Raw genomic sequence first — 14,872 nt, 5'->3', positions numbered from 1 at the left:
AGATAACTCATTCAGGCAGTTTAAGAGGCACTTTATTGTATAGGGTTTGGGGACTGTGGCTCTCTCCCCTTTCACTGCACTGTACAGAGCTCAGAGGGGAAGTGTTGGGGGTACGGGGGGAAGGAGCGGGAGAGAGCACAGGCAGGCACTTTCTGTGGGGGCAAGAGGGTCCTGGGAAGATGAGAAGCAGTTGGGGGCAGGCTGCCACCCATCTACCCCTTCCCAGCACGGAGAGGCCAACCCCGGTGGCAGTGACTTGAGTCTGTTGGGGGGCACCAGCCCCAGCAGTGGGCAGCCTTCACATGTTTGCTGGGCTGTAACACAGCAGATGTAGCTGCAGGTTCTGGTCCCAGTGGCGTAGCAGCAGGAAGAGACCTCGGGCTGCAGCCTTGAGGGCGGCCAGGTCAAGGCCATCCGGCAAGTGCTGTGCCCGAAGCCAACAGTCAGCCTTAGCTGCTGCCAGTTCCCATTCGCTGAAAGCAGCGGCACAGCGGTGCTCCAGCCACGCAAGTGCCACTGCTGTGGCCCAGGTCCTGCCCCGAAGGTCGGCACCACCCTGCCCTCCTGCACCTTCTGAGGCCTCTGTGTCTGAACCCTGCCCACTGTCCACCTGGCCTGGACCCTCTGAGCCTGAGCTGGGGGATGGGCTGCAGGAAGCCGTGGCACTGTCGCCCTGGCTGACACCAGGGCCCAGGAGTGCCCAGGGAGATGAGGCTGAGGTGGGGCTGAGGCTGGCGCGGTGCGCAGCGAAGGGTGAGGCCCGGCACAAGCGCTCCTGGGGGATGTGCACCGCTGTGCAGAAGGGGGCGTCCAGGCGGAAGGAGCCAGGCGCCTCCTGCAACCGCACCTGAGGAGAGAGGAGGTGGGGGGAGAAGTGAGCTGAGACAGTGCCATGGCCCTGGCAACGCCACCCTCCACCTCCCGAGTCCTCACCAAGGGCAGATAGTCATGGTCGCTGCCTTCACCGTGGCCGTCACTCGCCTGGCCTGTGTTGGGGCTGCAGAGTCTACTACTTTCTGGGCCTGTAGCCTTCCGACGACCCAGGCTGAGCCTCAAAGGAGGCTGTGGGGACATGTGTTGAGGACCTCTGGTAGGGGCTGTAGGGTCCCCCAAGGCAGACTTGGAGTTGTCATTTTGGTCCGGGTCTGAGCCACCTGCCAGAGAGCCACCCTGAAGTCCTGCTTCAGAGCCAGGCAGTGCCGTGGTGATCCCTAAGCCTAGGTGCTCCCCACCACTTCCCCAAACTTGAGTGTTACCTTTACAGCGGACAGCTGTGGGCAGAGGAGCTGCATCTAGAGGGCCCTGAGAAGCAGGAGGGGTGCCTGGGGGCTCAGCTGGCTCTGCAGGGGCACAGGAGACAGGGCTGAGGTTTGTCTGGGAGGATAGCCAGTGAGGTGAGGGCCAGCACCTAAAGATTACCCAGGAGGGACTCTACCTGAGCTCTGCACCTGCAGGGCTGAGGGTAGGACCTCCCTAGTGGCAGCGTCCACAGCTACAGGGCAGGTGAAGCAGGAGGGGGCAGAGCTGACCTTGCTTGTCTGAAGGGCTCGGAGCCGGGACCTCCGGGCATGGCCTGTGAAACCAAGCAGTTTGCCGAACAGGAGGGGGTGCATGCCCACCACCCACCCTCTACAGAGAGCTCCATAGAAAAAAAATCTTGGTGCTCCCACAGCTTCTCTGTCCTTGAACACAGTGGAGTTTCTCGGGGTCAGGACCAGTTTGGACTCCCTGACTTTGACAAGAAGTGGCTAGGCTGAACCCTCCACCCACAGCAGGGCTAGGCCCCCTGGCCGCCCAGTAATCCAACATTCTGGACACCATTCAGGAAGCACTGACGGGTGCCTTTCCACCCGCTCGGTTCAGCACTGTCCTATAGAACTTCCTGTGATATGGAACTGCTCTCCGTCTGCATGATCCACTGTGGTAGCCACTAGTCATGTGTGACTAGTGGGCACTTGAAGAATAGCCAGTGTAACTGAAGAACTGAAGTTTTAACTGTATATGACTTCAATATTCTTCCTGAATGACATTTGTTTTTATGTTATGGGCACTGTGAATCCTCACAAGATCTCATTTACCTCTGTTGGCTGCTAAGAAGCTTTCTAATTTTGGATCCCATGCTTGCAAAGGCACATAACCTCATGGTGTGCATCTTTAATAAAATTTTATTCTCCCATCCCTTTTATTATCCATGTTTTCCCATTGCCCTGCCTCCTTTTTTTCTTCGTTAATGTGGGTGGGCCGCCTCAAGTCTGTGTGCAGAGTGAGGTAGAGAAAGATCAAACACAGACTATTCCTCTGCCGCTCTGCCCCACACAGGCGCCTTGGTCCCTGGTGGAGCCCACCAGCAACTCACCCCCATCAGCCATGGTCTCAGCCCCTCGGAGAGCCAGCTGCTCATTGTCCCGGACCACAGAAGCCGCTGTCAGCCGATGGAGTGCTTGGTCCCAAGCACTTTCTCTTTCAGGGGATGATGGAGGCAGTGAGCCATCATTCCCAGGCCCCCAAAGTGTCTCTAGCCCAACACCCACCTCCCAGCACACAGGCTGCTCCCCACACAGGGCCCGGATCACCACATGGCAGCGTGGAGCCTGGGGAGGCAGTGCCACTGCTGGGGCGGCCAGTTCCCCATTGGGGGGCACTGCCGTGAACAAGAAGGGTGGCTCCATCCACGTGTCCCAGTCCATGGGGGTTGGGGAGAGCAGGGTTCCTGAGGAGACAATGGCAGGGAAGGGGCAGGGTGGTGCCCTGGGCTCCACCTTCCCAAGATCTTGGTGTCAGAATCCAACTCTCCATCCACCCCTCACCTGAGTCATCCATGCCTTGTCCCAGCTGCTGCCCTGACTCAGGGCCTGGCCTATCTGGTGCTGCACCCAGAGAGGGGCGCTGGGGACGGCCAAGGACTGGGTTCACCCGGCCTGGGGGTGATGAGAGGCTTCGGCCAGCCAGAGCTGCTCTGCGTCGACGGCCCAGCACCTCAGCACTCAAGGCCCCAGCCTGCATGTGAGAAATGGGATCCACCAGTCAAGGAACGCAGAGCTCCTGGCCATCACACATATACCCCAAACTGGCCGCGTGCCCCTTTCTCTGAAACCCTGACTGGCTGCCACCACCCTTAGGGGAAAGGCCAGGCTGCTCATGGGCTCTGACCCCTCAGTGCCATCTTGCTCCACACGCTGTTTCTCACTTAAGGTTGTTGCTCGTCTGTTTTTGTTCATGTCGTCTCCCTCTTTGCCTGGCTCACTTCTACCTGCTCTTCCAGATACGGCTCCTGCTTTCCTGACCCCTCAGACAGGGCTAGCCACACTAAATCTAGGCCCCCAGAACACCATGTCCCTGCGCTCCTCACTGCATGCCACCTCGTGTCATCTCTGTAGACACTATGGTGAGTGGGTGTGAACTGAACCTCACCTTGATTGGAGCCAGTGGGGGTGGAGGCAGGGGGCAGGAGCAGGAGCCTGCAGGTTCCCCCCAGGCCAGGCTGCGGCAGCCCTGCTGAGAGGGGGGATCCAGAGGGGCACTGCCCTCTGGGGAGCCAGGGCCCTGGGATCTGGGGGACTCACTGCTGCCTGTGGAGCCCAGGCCTGGCTCAGGGCTGGCAGAGCAGTGGGTGAGCACATACTGCTCCCGAATGTACGAGGACTGGAAGATACGACGCCATATGGCTGTGTCAGAAGAGGGGTTGGGTCCAGGGTCCGTGACTGGGTCTGTCAGAGCATCAGCACCTAATGGAGGCAAGAGAATGGACCCCAGCCCTGGCCTCTCCCACTGCCCTCTCCTCCAACGCAGCCACACATATGTACCCAGCACTCACTCTGCTCTGAGTCCCCAGTAGTCCACGGGCTAGACAGCTCTCCCGACACAGTGCCCGTTCCCAGTGGCTCTGAGGTGCCAGTGGGATCAGTGCCAGGGCTGGTGGCAGATGGCACCTCCTCTGGGGATGGGAATATGGAGCCACCCAAGCTCTGCCAGCCAGGCTCTTGGCCCTAGAGAGGAACAGTCATTGGGAAAAGAACCAGACGATAGTTCTACACTGCCTCTTTCCAAACAGGATTTAAGGTGGCCAACTGTAAGAGGCAATAAAGTTAATAAACCAGAAGTGCAAGCCTAGTACTAAGGAAGGAGGAAGCATCCATACTAACCACAGGGTCAGCAGAGTTGCTGTGGCTGAGCCTCAGGTCTGGCCCTGAGCTTCCCTGGCAACCAGGCAAAAAGGCAAACAGTCCATTATATAGCCTTCATGATCAAAAAGGAAGAAGCATGCTTAGTTCTTTTTCCTCGAGAGAGAGCTTTTCATGATAAAAATAACTCATATCTCCAACTCCTACTATGTGTCAAGTACCCTACCAAGAGTGAGTACATTATAACCTCTTGTTACAATGATCCTATGAAAAAAAATGAGAGGAAACGGTCTCAGAGAGGTGACATGACTAGCCCAAAGTCAAATGGCTAGTACCTGGCAGAGCCAAGCCCTGAGGTTCATCAGTTCAGACTGTGCTCCATCTGTCCCTGAAAGTTACAGGAAATAACCTGGTGGTACCTTCTGTAGGGCACTCTGAAGTAATGAGCAAGTTTTGACAAAAATCTCACAGCAAATGCTGGAGCTGTTCTCTGTGTCTGTGTGATTTGGTGACCTTTGATAAAAGCCAAGGGCAACACTTCAAAGGACAACTCAGGGGAAGACCTGGAGAGCAGGTGGGTTGCCGTCACCTGAGGATGGGGGGGCCCAGTGGGTCTCTGATGAGGCCTGGAGGTGGGGGGAGAGTTTGGTGGAGAGGCACAGGAATTGGAAGAAGGGTGTGGAAGAGATGCAAGGGCTTCTGCCATCCCAGGCCCACCTCCCACACCCCAGCCCAGGCCTACCCCAGGTGGGCGGGGCCGGAAGCCATCCACCCTAAAGAGTGAGCAGTAACCGAGCAGCTGGTCCCCAGGGTAGAGTGCTGGGATCTCCCGGGGGGTCAGCAGTGCCTCCACCGCATCGGGCACAAACCAATCCACAGAGATGTTGCTCAGAGCGGGTTCCAGTGCCTTCCGCAGAGCCTGCACCAGCTGTGAGGAGTGGCCAGAGGGAGGCCATGGGAGAGAAAGAGGTGCCACACAGCTACAGAGCAGAAAGGCTGCCCTTCCCCTGATGCCATCTGCCTAGCCTCTGGCTGAGGGGATCAGGGTCAGGCTGAGGTCAGGGGAAGGAATGGGGGTAGGAACAAGCAAGGGGGCTGAGTGCTCAGTCCTCAGGGCTTGGTCCATCTCCTGACCTGAGCTGTGCCACGTGAATAAGACAAGACTTAGCAAGGACACGACTCAGTACTGGGACGCACTGAGAATAGTATTTGCGGGGTGGTCAGAGGCCATGCCCCTCCACCTTCAGCCTCCTGAAGCCTCTCACAGCAGCACCCATAGCTCCTCCCCTGATTGGCATCTCAAGGGAGAATAGGGACTGGAGTCGGGGAGAGAAGCCAGGAGACCCCGCAACTGGACTGCTTTCTGGTTCAGACTCAGTGTAACTCGGGGGAAGGACTTCAAGCAGTAGGGAACAGGGCCCGGGCTGAAGCTCACCATGGGCTGCAGCCTCTCTCCAGGCCTCGGGAAGTAGGCCTGGCCCCTGCTGAGGGCAGACAGACCCTGGAGCAGCTGGTGGCAGGCAGGCCCTAGCCCAAAGGAGAAGCACCTGATGAAAGCAGAGAAGCACGGTGACCTTCAGGATCCTCTTAGGGGGTCAATCTCAGGCACCTGTCTCTGCCCACCCCATACCTTGCTGTCCCCCTGTGCCACCTCATGAGCTCCAGGGTTTGGTGGGTAGTGACCGCCATGGGTGAGGCAGCAGTGAGCAGGAACAGCTGCCGAGGGTGGGCCCTGTGCTGGGGTTGCCTCATGGCCCAGTCCAGCACAGCCAGCACATCTGGGGGACCTCCTGCAGCCTGCAGGGTCTCAACACTCTCACAGAGCAGCTTCACTGTGTTCTGGAGAGAGAAGGCACAGGCTGGGCTGCACTGGGCTGAAATGTCTCCACTAGACCCCCAGATTCTTGGACACTCACATCACTGCAAAGCCTGCTCTCCGGGAAGAGGGGCTGCACTGAGGTGCCAAATACAGCCAGGTTGATGAGAGTCTGGGATGGGAGTGACTTCATGGCTAAAACAATGGCATCCTGGGGAGGGAGAGGGAGGGCAGTGTGAAGCAGGTCCCACGGGCACTGGTAGAGAGTAAGGGACACCAGATTACCTACCTTTTCCAGGTCGTGTGTCAAATGAGGGTGTGGATGTGGTAATCTGGGAGAGGCCCTGTGTGAGAGAGACTCTCTGGGAAAGACTGGGAGTGAGAACCTGGGAGTGTGAGGGAGACTCTGAGTGTGTGAGAGACCTTTGCATATGTGATTCTGGAGGTATATCTGACAGTTGGCTTTGGGATTAGGCGTGTCTGAATGCAACTTTACGTATGAGAGAGGCTCTTGGAATCTGGGAGAGCACGACTGTGTATGAGAGAGGGAGTGTGTGTGTGCGCACGCGAGCTGCAGCCCACCCACCCCAGGCCTGCCCACACCGCGCCCCCACAGGCCTTGTGTGCTGCACTGCTGCCATCCAACAGGAAGAGGAGCTCTCTCGTAGCTGTGCCCAGATGTCCCGGCTTCGTGCTCAGGTCCGGGCAGAAGCTCAGCATCAGCACGGGGTTCAGCAGGATGTCCTTGTGGAAGCGTCGCTGCAGGAACCACACCTGAACATGGGAGCCCAGATGCATCTGGGGCCAGGCTCAATGCAGCTCCAACCTGAGCTGGCAGCAGGACCCCGCCCTGGGGCCTCTTTCTATCTTTCTAGCAGCCAGGTCAGGCCCCCAGGTAGCTATACCTGCCGGTCCACGTCACTGTTCCTTCGCTGGAGCCTCTGGAAATCCCGGCGGGCCCTCACTCGAGCCTCATATTCTGCTGAACTCAGGCTGCCGGCCTCCAGCATCAGGTGTGGCTGGTGGGGCTCTGGGGAGGAGGGGACACAGCTCTGTTGGAGAAGTCTCTGTCTCTGGATCCCAACTGCCCAGTCCTGATGTCCTGGGAGGACCTTGAAGGTCCAGCCTCCTTGTACCACCAGGCCCACCCTCGAAGCTGACTCGGTCCATCTGGCTTCAAGCCTGGACATATAAACTTGAAAAATGCTACCCAGGTAGTCCTGAAGCTGGTCAGAGCTGGCCCACTGTGTGCCCCAGTCTCTCACCACTGGGATGCAGGAGGATCTCCAAGGCTCGGTCACAGCGGTGGCCCTCAGCCAGCGTGACACAGATGGTGGCTGCAGAGCTGGCATGAGGTGGGGCATCTGCCCGCAGAGCATGAGAGGGGCTCTCCAGGCCTGAGGGACATAGAGACAGGGAGGGGTGATGATCGCCCCACTCCAAGTCAGCACCAAGAGCATAAACATCACCTTTGCAGGCCATGGAGGTCGGGGGCAAGGACCACAACTGATTCAGTTCAGCTCTCACAGCCTGATCATAGGCTTGAATGGACCAGAGGGGTTTCTCTGCTTCCATGGGCTAGGAGACAGATTCCCAGCTCTTTTCCTGGCTGGTCAAACCAATTGCTGATTTAGCATTCTCCCCGAGTTCTTGCACAAGGAGACTCTACTTCATCACTTGGACTGGTCTCACTGTAAGCCTCTCTCTTCCCATTGGTAAGAAATGACACTGACAAACTGAGGGCGTGTGTGTTGTATAGAAATGTCCAGAGGATGCTCCCCCGCTGTGAGACTGAAGGTTTCTACATCTTAGGTCCCTGTCTTCTTTTTGTCCTGTGCTCCTCCCACCCCTGAGCCTTGAATTATTTCCCAGTCAGCTACGCTGGGAGGGGCACCCACCTGCCAGTAGGCATGGCCCAGTCACCAGCATCTCGAAGGAGAAGGTGTATGGAGCAGGGCAGCGGGCAGGGCCTAAGAACACGTCCGGAGGGGCAGCTGGCTCTTCCCAGGCCAGACCTTCCTCCTGAGGGCTGCCTACCCCAAAGCAGCTGGTAGGGCTGGAAGGGAGCACAAGGAGAGTCACTGGGCCCCCACCAAGACCCTTAACCCCTCTGGCTTCCTGGCCCCTTCTCCACCCTACCCATCTCAGGGGCACCCTGCCAAAGCCCCCTCACCCGCACTAAACCCAGAGAAGCCGAGGGAGGGATGAAGAGAATCACCATAGGCCCAACCTGTCGTCACAGAGCCCCGGAGGTCTGGGGGCGCCCGGAGGACCTGGCAGGGCCAGTGGGGTGAGCACAGAGGGCAGAGCCACACGCAGCACCCCATCAGGCCTTGAGGGCAGCGCCCGGCTGCTGCACAGGGTCACTGTCATGGTGCCCGCCGGGGTGATGAGGCCAGTGGGCAGCACAAGTGTGGACCGGGACTGGGCCAGATCCAAGACAAGATGACCTATGATGGGTGAGAAAGGGGGTCAGAGGGGGCTGGAAGCAGCAAAGATGAGGGAAGGTAGGGGTGGGAGCAGGCATTGAGTTAGGGGAGCCTGGGCAAGGGGTGCTTTGTGTGGTTGGAGAGACAACAGGCTAGTGCATTGGTGATGCAGGATGGAGACGTGAGGTGACGGACAGTAGAAAGAGAGATGGATGGATGTTAAAAGGATCTGCTGTCGTTAGAAAAGGGAGCAGTGACAACCCTGCTAACGGAGGGCTGAGGAGGATGTGCATGCCCACACCACGCCAAGATCCTGGGGGACCCATACCCTCTGTCCCTCTGCCCCTGTCTGCCCCTATCCACTCAGCCCTTGGACATAATCTTCCTAAAGGGCCATCCCTTGTGGATTGACATCTCCCATAGCCTGTTCATTAAGTCCTAGAAAGGACTTCCCCACTGCCCACCAGGAGTGGCTTCCGAGTTTTTGACCCAAGAGGAGTTTAGGAGCAGTAATATGCTATGAAGCTGGCCAGAGGCCAGTGAAGCTGTATTTGCATACCAAGCACACCATTGTACTTAGATCACAGGTTTGTTTGGAAACCAGGGAGCCCTGGAAACGGCCAGGTGGGCACAGTGGCAGTCAAGGCCTTACAGCGGCTCGCCCCGCCCACCCTTACAGCCCTACTTCACCTCACTTCTCCACAGTAATCACTTATCCATCCTTTTGAGAGAAATGCTTGTTGAATAAATGAGGGGGGTGGAGATGAAAGGTAAGAAGGAAGAAAGGGGCTTCCTTCTCAACCAACTGAGGCTGGAGGATGCTTGTTACCATGGAGAGAGCACTGTTTGTGTCTTGGCTCTGTGGCTTCTAACTCTGTCCTTTGGTGACTCTCTTGTTTTGAGAAACCTGTTTCCTCGTCCATAAAATGGGGGGCCATACTGACTATATCTCAAAGATCATTGTGAGGAATAAATGAAATAATACATGCAAAGTGCCCTGGCTGGTGTGGCTCAGTGGATTGAGTGCTGGCCTGTGAACCAAAGGGTCGCTGGTTCAATTCCCAGTCAGGGCACATGCCTGGGTTGGGGGTCACGTCCCCAGTTGGGGATGTGTGAGAAGCAACCACACATTGATGTTTCTCTCCCTCTCTTTCTCCCTTCCTTCCTCTCTCTAAAAAAAATAATTAAATAAAAAGTAAAAAATAAATAAAAAATCTTCAAAAAAAAAAAAGGATAAACAAAAAATACATGCAAAGCATCCAACACCTAAGAGACCATTGCTGTTATTTCCGTCACTGTAAAACGGAGAACAACACTCGGATGCATATACCTCTCTAGATTCAAATGAGAAGATACCAGTGACTGGGTTTGTCAAACATAAATCACCATAAACACGGGGCATTTCAGTACCGTCCCCCAGTACAACTTAGTACCACACCTTCGCTCACGCTATTGCCCCTGCCTGGAGTGCCTTTCTCCTCTCCACTTCATTCCATCCTCCTTCCTATCAGCCAAATGACGGCTCCACTTCCTTCTGGAACATTCCTACTCTGCTTCTAGCTATCTGCTGGGTTTATGCCAACTCTCGACACTACTGGATTCTGTCCCACTTCTCACTCGGACGTTAAATCCCATGCGCAGAAATCAAATGAATGGACAAATAAGTAAATAGTGAAGTGCGCTTCATGAAAAGTAACACAGGGGTTGGCTTGCATCCTCACTCAACACTCACCCAACCCCTTTGTGGTGCGAGATGCTGGGACCTGGAAGTGACTAAAACCCTGTCCCAGGTCAGGAGCTAGTGCTCCAGAAGGGGAGACAGACGTGTGACTGTCTGCTGTGTGTGTCTCCCTGACTGAAACCTTTGGGTCAGGCCTGGGTCACGGTCCCCCAGCACCTGGCCCATGCCAGGTGCGCAGTCAGTAACTGTTGAATAAAGGGATGAATCAATGAGTGGAAAAAAGAATCAGTGGCCGGAGCGGGCAGGAGGGGGAGGAGGCGGCCCGGGACGCAAGCAGAGCAGGTGCAGGAACAGCCTGGCGGCTGGCTTGAGCGCGGGGCGGGGGTTCCCTGGACTCACCCTGCGCGCAGCGGCGGGGCGTCGAGGCCCCCAACGCGGGACCCAGTGCGCGGCAGCACGCGCCCTGCGAACGACGCCTGCTCTGCAGCTGGAAGGAGACGCGCCGTCCGGCCGCCTCTGCCTCAAAGCCCGACACCACTTCGGCCTCGGCCAGCGGGTACACGAACACACCTGGGGCGGGGGGCACGAGCGGCGTCGGCTCTCGCCCGCCGCCCGCTCCCCGCCGCCCTGCGCCCCCTCCGGGCCTCACCGTCAACCGGCTGCGGCTGCGGGTTGTGGTAGGTGAGCCGGGCCCGCAGGCTGAGGCAGGGTCCGTTGGCGCAGGCCCGGACCCAGGAGTCGGTGAGGGGCAGCGGCGTCCAGCTGGAGGGGCAGTACAAGCCGGGCATGGTGCCCTGGGGGAGGGGTGCTCGGTGAAGGGGTGCGCAGGGTGAGCCCGACGCAACCCACCTGCGCTCGGGAAGCCCGCTAGAGCTTCCTAACTCAGGCAAGAGGACGGGACCCGCAGGACCGACCGAGGGCTCGAGCCGGGCCGACAGGTGGAGAGGGGCGGGCGGGAAGGAGGCAGGGAGCGGGGAAGCGACACCCGCATCCTCGCCTGTTACCTGGGAAGCCGGGGCGCCGCGCAGCTCCCGGCAGCGCGGGGACCCGGGGAGCGGAGGGTTAATGATTAACTGGCGCTCGGGGCGCCGAGCGGTCCGGCAGCCGGCTTCCCCAGGGGCAGAGGGTGGGGGTGGGGTGGGGGCTCACAGCTGTTCCACCACCCACTCCTGGGCCTCACCGCCGCCCCTGTACCTGCCGGCCCCCCGGGGCTCCCGGCAGCTGCCAGCTGTCGGAAGTGGAGCGGGTGGGGAGATGGAAGATGCCCTGGGTGGGGGAGCAAGGTTTTAAAGGGCCAGCATCCTCCTGGGTGCCCCCAGCCCAGCAAGGGGCAGCAGGGGCGGGGCGGATGGGGAGCCCGAGGGCTGCAGTCTTCCTCTCTCCGGCGCCTCGTCTGACCTGGGTGCTGAGAGGGACTGCAGGCCGGAGGGGAGGGGGCTGGGATGAGAAGAACGAGGTAGAGAAGCGAAAGGAGGGGTCTTTCGGAGCCAAGGCCGGGAGAAGTGTAGAGCCAGTGGGGGTCCGTCCAGGGCCCCTCTCCCCACCCTGGCAGAGCTCATCTTTGTGCGTGTGTGTGTGTGCGTGTGGGGGGGTAGGGGGTTGCAGTCGCCCCCCCACCCCAGCTGAGCTGTCAGGGGATGCTGTGGCCGGGTCTAGGGATAGCCCGCTCCCCGCACGCAGCCCTAGCCTCACCGTCGCGTCCTCCGCGGAGTTTTGGGCGCCACGATCGGACCAGGTGTGCGGTGCCGCCTCTGCGCCGGGGGCCGCACTCAGCTCCGGCACCTGCTCCAGACTCCTGCAGTGGCCGCTCCGAGTCCGCTCAGGGGCGTCGGCCCTGAGGGTGCTGGTCCCGCCCCGGCTCCGAAAGGCCGCCCCTCCGGCCCTCCTTCGCCCCGCCTGCAGCTGCGGCGGGGCTGGCGCTCCCCCGCCTCCAGCCCCTCCCACCTCGTGTGCGGTGCTGCCTCCGCGCCAGCCTGGAGGTTCCAGCCAGACAGGGCACCGCAGTGCAGCAATCGCGTCCCCGCCGCCGCACAGCCACAGCCCCCGGCAGAGCGGGGCTGAGGCCTGCGCGGCCCCGCCCTTTCTGTCCTCCCGGAGGGGAGGCGTCCTGCGAATGCAGCTGAGCCTACAGCCCCCTAGCACTGCGGCAGCCACAGCCATCCCAGTATCAGCTCTTGCCCCCCGGCCCCCAGCTCTAGCCAGGCTTTCCATCTCTGCAGCGACCCTCCCTCACCACTGCAGCGAACCCCACCTCCCTATCACCGTTAGGCCCCGCGCCCCAACAAGCCATCCCCTTTCCTTCGCAGAGTGCTCCTTCGTCACTGCAGAAACCTCCCAGGCCTGCAGGTATCTTCAGCTTGTGTGATCACTTCAGTGACCACTCACTCACTCCAAGCAGAGATCCCCCTCACTGCAGCGACTTCCCAGGAAGCAGACAGCCTTCCCGCCACTGCAGTACAATCTCCCCACTTTTTCTGAGGGTGGGGAGTGTGGGCAGGATCACCACCTCAGGCTTTCACTCCCTGTACTTCAGCTGCCCACTGCCTTGGAAGTGAGACCTTCCAGCCTGCAGAACCTTCTAGTGGCTGCAGACTAGCCCCCAGCTGTAGCAGTGACCCCCACTCCATCACTGCAGCATGAAAAAACATCTCTGCTTGTGAACAGGTTCCTTGATCTTGGCAGAACTTTCCTACGACTTGACAGTGTTATGCTGCACTTAGGGAGTCTGTAAAACCTCTCCTCAGTCCCTGAGGGGGAGCCTGGGAGCCCTGGAGAAGTGACCGTGTTGAGGGGTCACCCATCATGCCGGCTTTCTTGCAGAGGCCACACTCAGATTCTGCAAAGAGAACTTGCAGAGAGCTGAGAGTGAGGGGCAGCAGGTGGGGAGTGGGCTTTCAAGCAAGACTTAGGTTGTCAGGCCTCCCTATTTTATTCTGTGACTCCAGTCAGCACCACCCACCATCTTGCCCCAGGGGGAGCCCCTGCCTTCTTGAGTGTCTGAGCCTTCAACCACGGTCCTCTCCCTTGCTCAAACCACTCAGCATGGCGGCCTTCACTTGGCCTCTTCCCAGGGAACTTCATGGTGGAAATGCACAAGAATGACACCATCCCAATGGCCCAGCCCACCAGGAGCTCCAGCTGTGGTCCGCACTGTGTGAGCCATGGTTCCACGGACGCCTCTCCTCCCTTCTCTGCTGCACCCATGACCAGCCTCATTCTGAGTGTACTTCCTTCTTATAGGCATGGGGAGAAACAGTAGGTGGTGAGTGGGCAGATAGGCCCCCATCTCCAGGCAGGACCAGCCCAGGCCCTGAGGGGTCTGGGAAGTCCATGCAATGGCTGCCTCCCCATGGTGGTTTTGTGCTCTGCCCCTTCTGCAAATGGCCCAAGATCTGCATGTGGCTCTCAGGCCAAATGCGAAGCTGCAGGGGAGCAGTCATTAGGGACCCTCAAACACATGGAAATTAAGTAAGAGGTCCTTCTCTTTGGTCCCGAGGAGAGCCTGGATGTGCCACAGTGTTCCAGGAAGACAGTGTTCCTGTCAGAGACTAGATAGCACACTGGTAGGAGCCAAGCTTTGCTGGGAAGCTGGACCAGCCCTGAGGTCCTGCTGGGAAGGCTGTCTTGGCTGAAGGCATATGGAGGGAGAGACAGGTCAGCAGCTCTAGCTCTACAAGAGGCATAAAGCACCCTGCAGGATGGGGCAGAGCAGTGTGGCATTACGGAGAAGAGGGGCTTTGTGGGGATGGCAAGCAGGATCTCTAAGGCCCAGCTGGGAGCACTCTGGTGGTAGGGGTGTAGCATGGCAAGCAGCTGAGGATGATGAGGAGGAGAAGGGACAGCTCAGCTCCAGAGGGCGCAGAATCAGGTTCCGGGAGACAGGGGAGGTCCTAGGCAGGGCTAAGGAATGGCATGGAGCTTTGGTGGTCTGCTATGTGTCAGGCATAAGGGACAAGGTGGGTAATACAGAGCTAAAAAGATATAGACTCTGTGTTGAAGGGCTCATACTTTAATCAGAAATAGATTCTCATTTCTCTTTGTCTTTCACAATACAGACATTTTTGAAGAGTGCTGGCCATTTTCGTAGAATGCCCCTCAGTTCGGGTTTGTCTTGTTCTTTGCTCATGACTAGATTCAGGATATTCACTTTTGGAAGGTAGAAGTAATGTAGGCTTCTCACTATATCACATTAGGATGTGCATGTCAGTTACCGTCACCGGTGACATTAACTCTGATCATTGAATTCAAGTGCTGTATTAGGGTTCTCCAATTAGAAGCAAAACCAATAGGAGATGTACCCATATCTATGTATGTGTTTATGTTATTTATCTTTTCATTTATTTATTATAAGGAATTGTCTCACCCAATTATGGTGGCTGGCAAGTTCAAATTTGCAGTGTGGGCCAGCAGGCTGGAGACTCAAGAGAGCCGGTGGTGCAGGTGAAATCCGAAGGAAGTCTGCTAGAGAAGTCCCTCCTGCTGGAGAGACTGGTCTTTTTTTTTTTTTTTTTTTTTTAATATTTTATTTATTCGTTTCTCGAGAGAGGGGAAGGGAGGAAGAAAGAGAAGGAGAGAAACATTGATGTGTGAGAGAAACATAAATTGCCTCTGGCACACTCCCAGCCAGGGACCTGGCCCACAACCCAGCCATGTGCCCTGGCTGGGAATCCAACCAGTGACCTTTTGGTTTGCAGGTCAACCCACTGAGCCACACCAGAGGCTGATATTTTTATTCTACTCAGGCTTTCAACTGATTAGATGAAGCCCACCCATGTTATAGAGAACAGTCTGCTTAATTATTGATTACTAATTTAAATGTTACTGT

General features: G+C 57.8%; 1 protein-coding gene across 7 annotated transcripts; it reads right to left on the bottom strand.

Moving 5' to 3' along the window:
• Positions 1–30: 30 nt before the first annotated feature.
• On the bottom strand, positions 31–11,874 carry VWA5B2 (von Willebrand factor A domain containing 5B2). Of its 7 annotated transcripts, none has more exons than XM_053918145.1 (21): positions 11,740–11,874; positions 11,242–11,484; positions 10,697–10,841; positions 10,447–10,617; positions 8,156–8,387; positions 7,836–7,993; positions 7,203–7,334; positions 6,843–6,967; positions 6,556–6,711; positions 6,038–6,148; positions 5,752–5,960; positions 5,557–5,668; positions 4,864–5,049; positions 3,815–3,986; positions 3,412–3,725; positions 2,808–2,997; positions 2,357–2,710; positions 1,436–1,573; positions 1,257–1,340; positions 934–1,154; positions 31–847 (listed from the first exon to the last, which is right to left on the bottom strand). In XM_053918145.1, exons 3-21 carry the CDS (start codon positions 10,833–10,835, stop codon positions 299–301), a joined length of 3,753 nt encoding a protein of 1,250 aa, XP_053774120.1. In that variant the 5' UTR covers positions 10,836–10,841; positions 11,242–11,484; positions 11,740–11,874; the 3' UTR covers positions 31–298. The 7 variants fall into 7 exon arrangements, with proteins under 7 accessions (XP_053774120.1, XP_071076684.1, XP_071076681.1 ...); XM_071220583.1 differs by having other exon boundaries at positions 934–1,178; positions 8,168–8,387; XM_071220580.1 differs by having other exon boundaries at positions 8,168–8,387.
• Between the last annotated feature and the right edge of the window lie 2,998 nt (positions 11,875–14,872).

Source organism: Desmodus rotundus, chromosome 2 (assembly GCF_022682495.2).
Source record: "Desmodus rotundus isolate HL8 chromosome 2, HLdesRot8A.1, whole genome shotgun sequence".
NCBI classification, from domain to species: Eukaryota; Metazoa; Chordata; class Mammalia; order Chiroptera; family Phyllostomidae; genus Desmodus; species Desmodus rotundus.
This window is presented reverse-complemented; position numbering and strand designations above follow the sequence as displayed.

Bases quoted from the DNA above. Each gene is read 5' to 3' on its own strand.
- VWA5B2 (XM_071220583.1), bottom strand. From the start codon at position 10,835: ATGCCCGGCTTGTACTGCCCCTCCAGCTGGACGCCGCTGCCCCTCACC. The intron at 10,618-10,696 runs GTGAGGCCCGGA...CCCCCGCCCCAG, and splicing joins GCAGCCGCAGCCGGTTGACG to GTGTGTTCGTGTACCCGCTG. The intron at 1,341-1,435 runs GTAGAGTCCCTC...GTGCCCCTGCAG, and splicing joins CCTGCAGGTGCAGAGCTCAG to AGCCAGCTGAGCCCCCAGGC.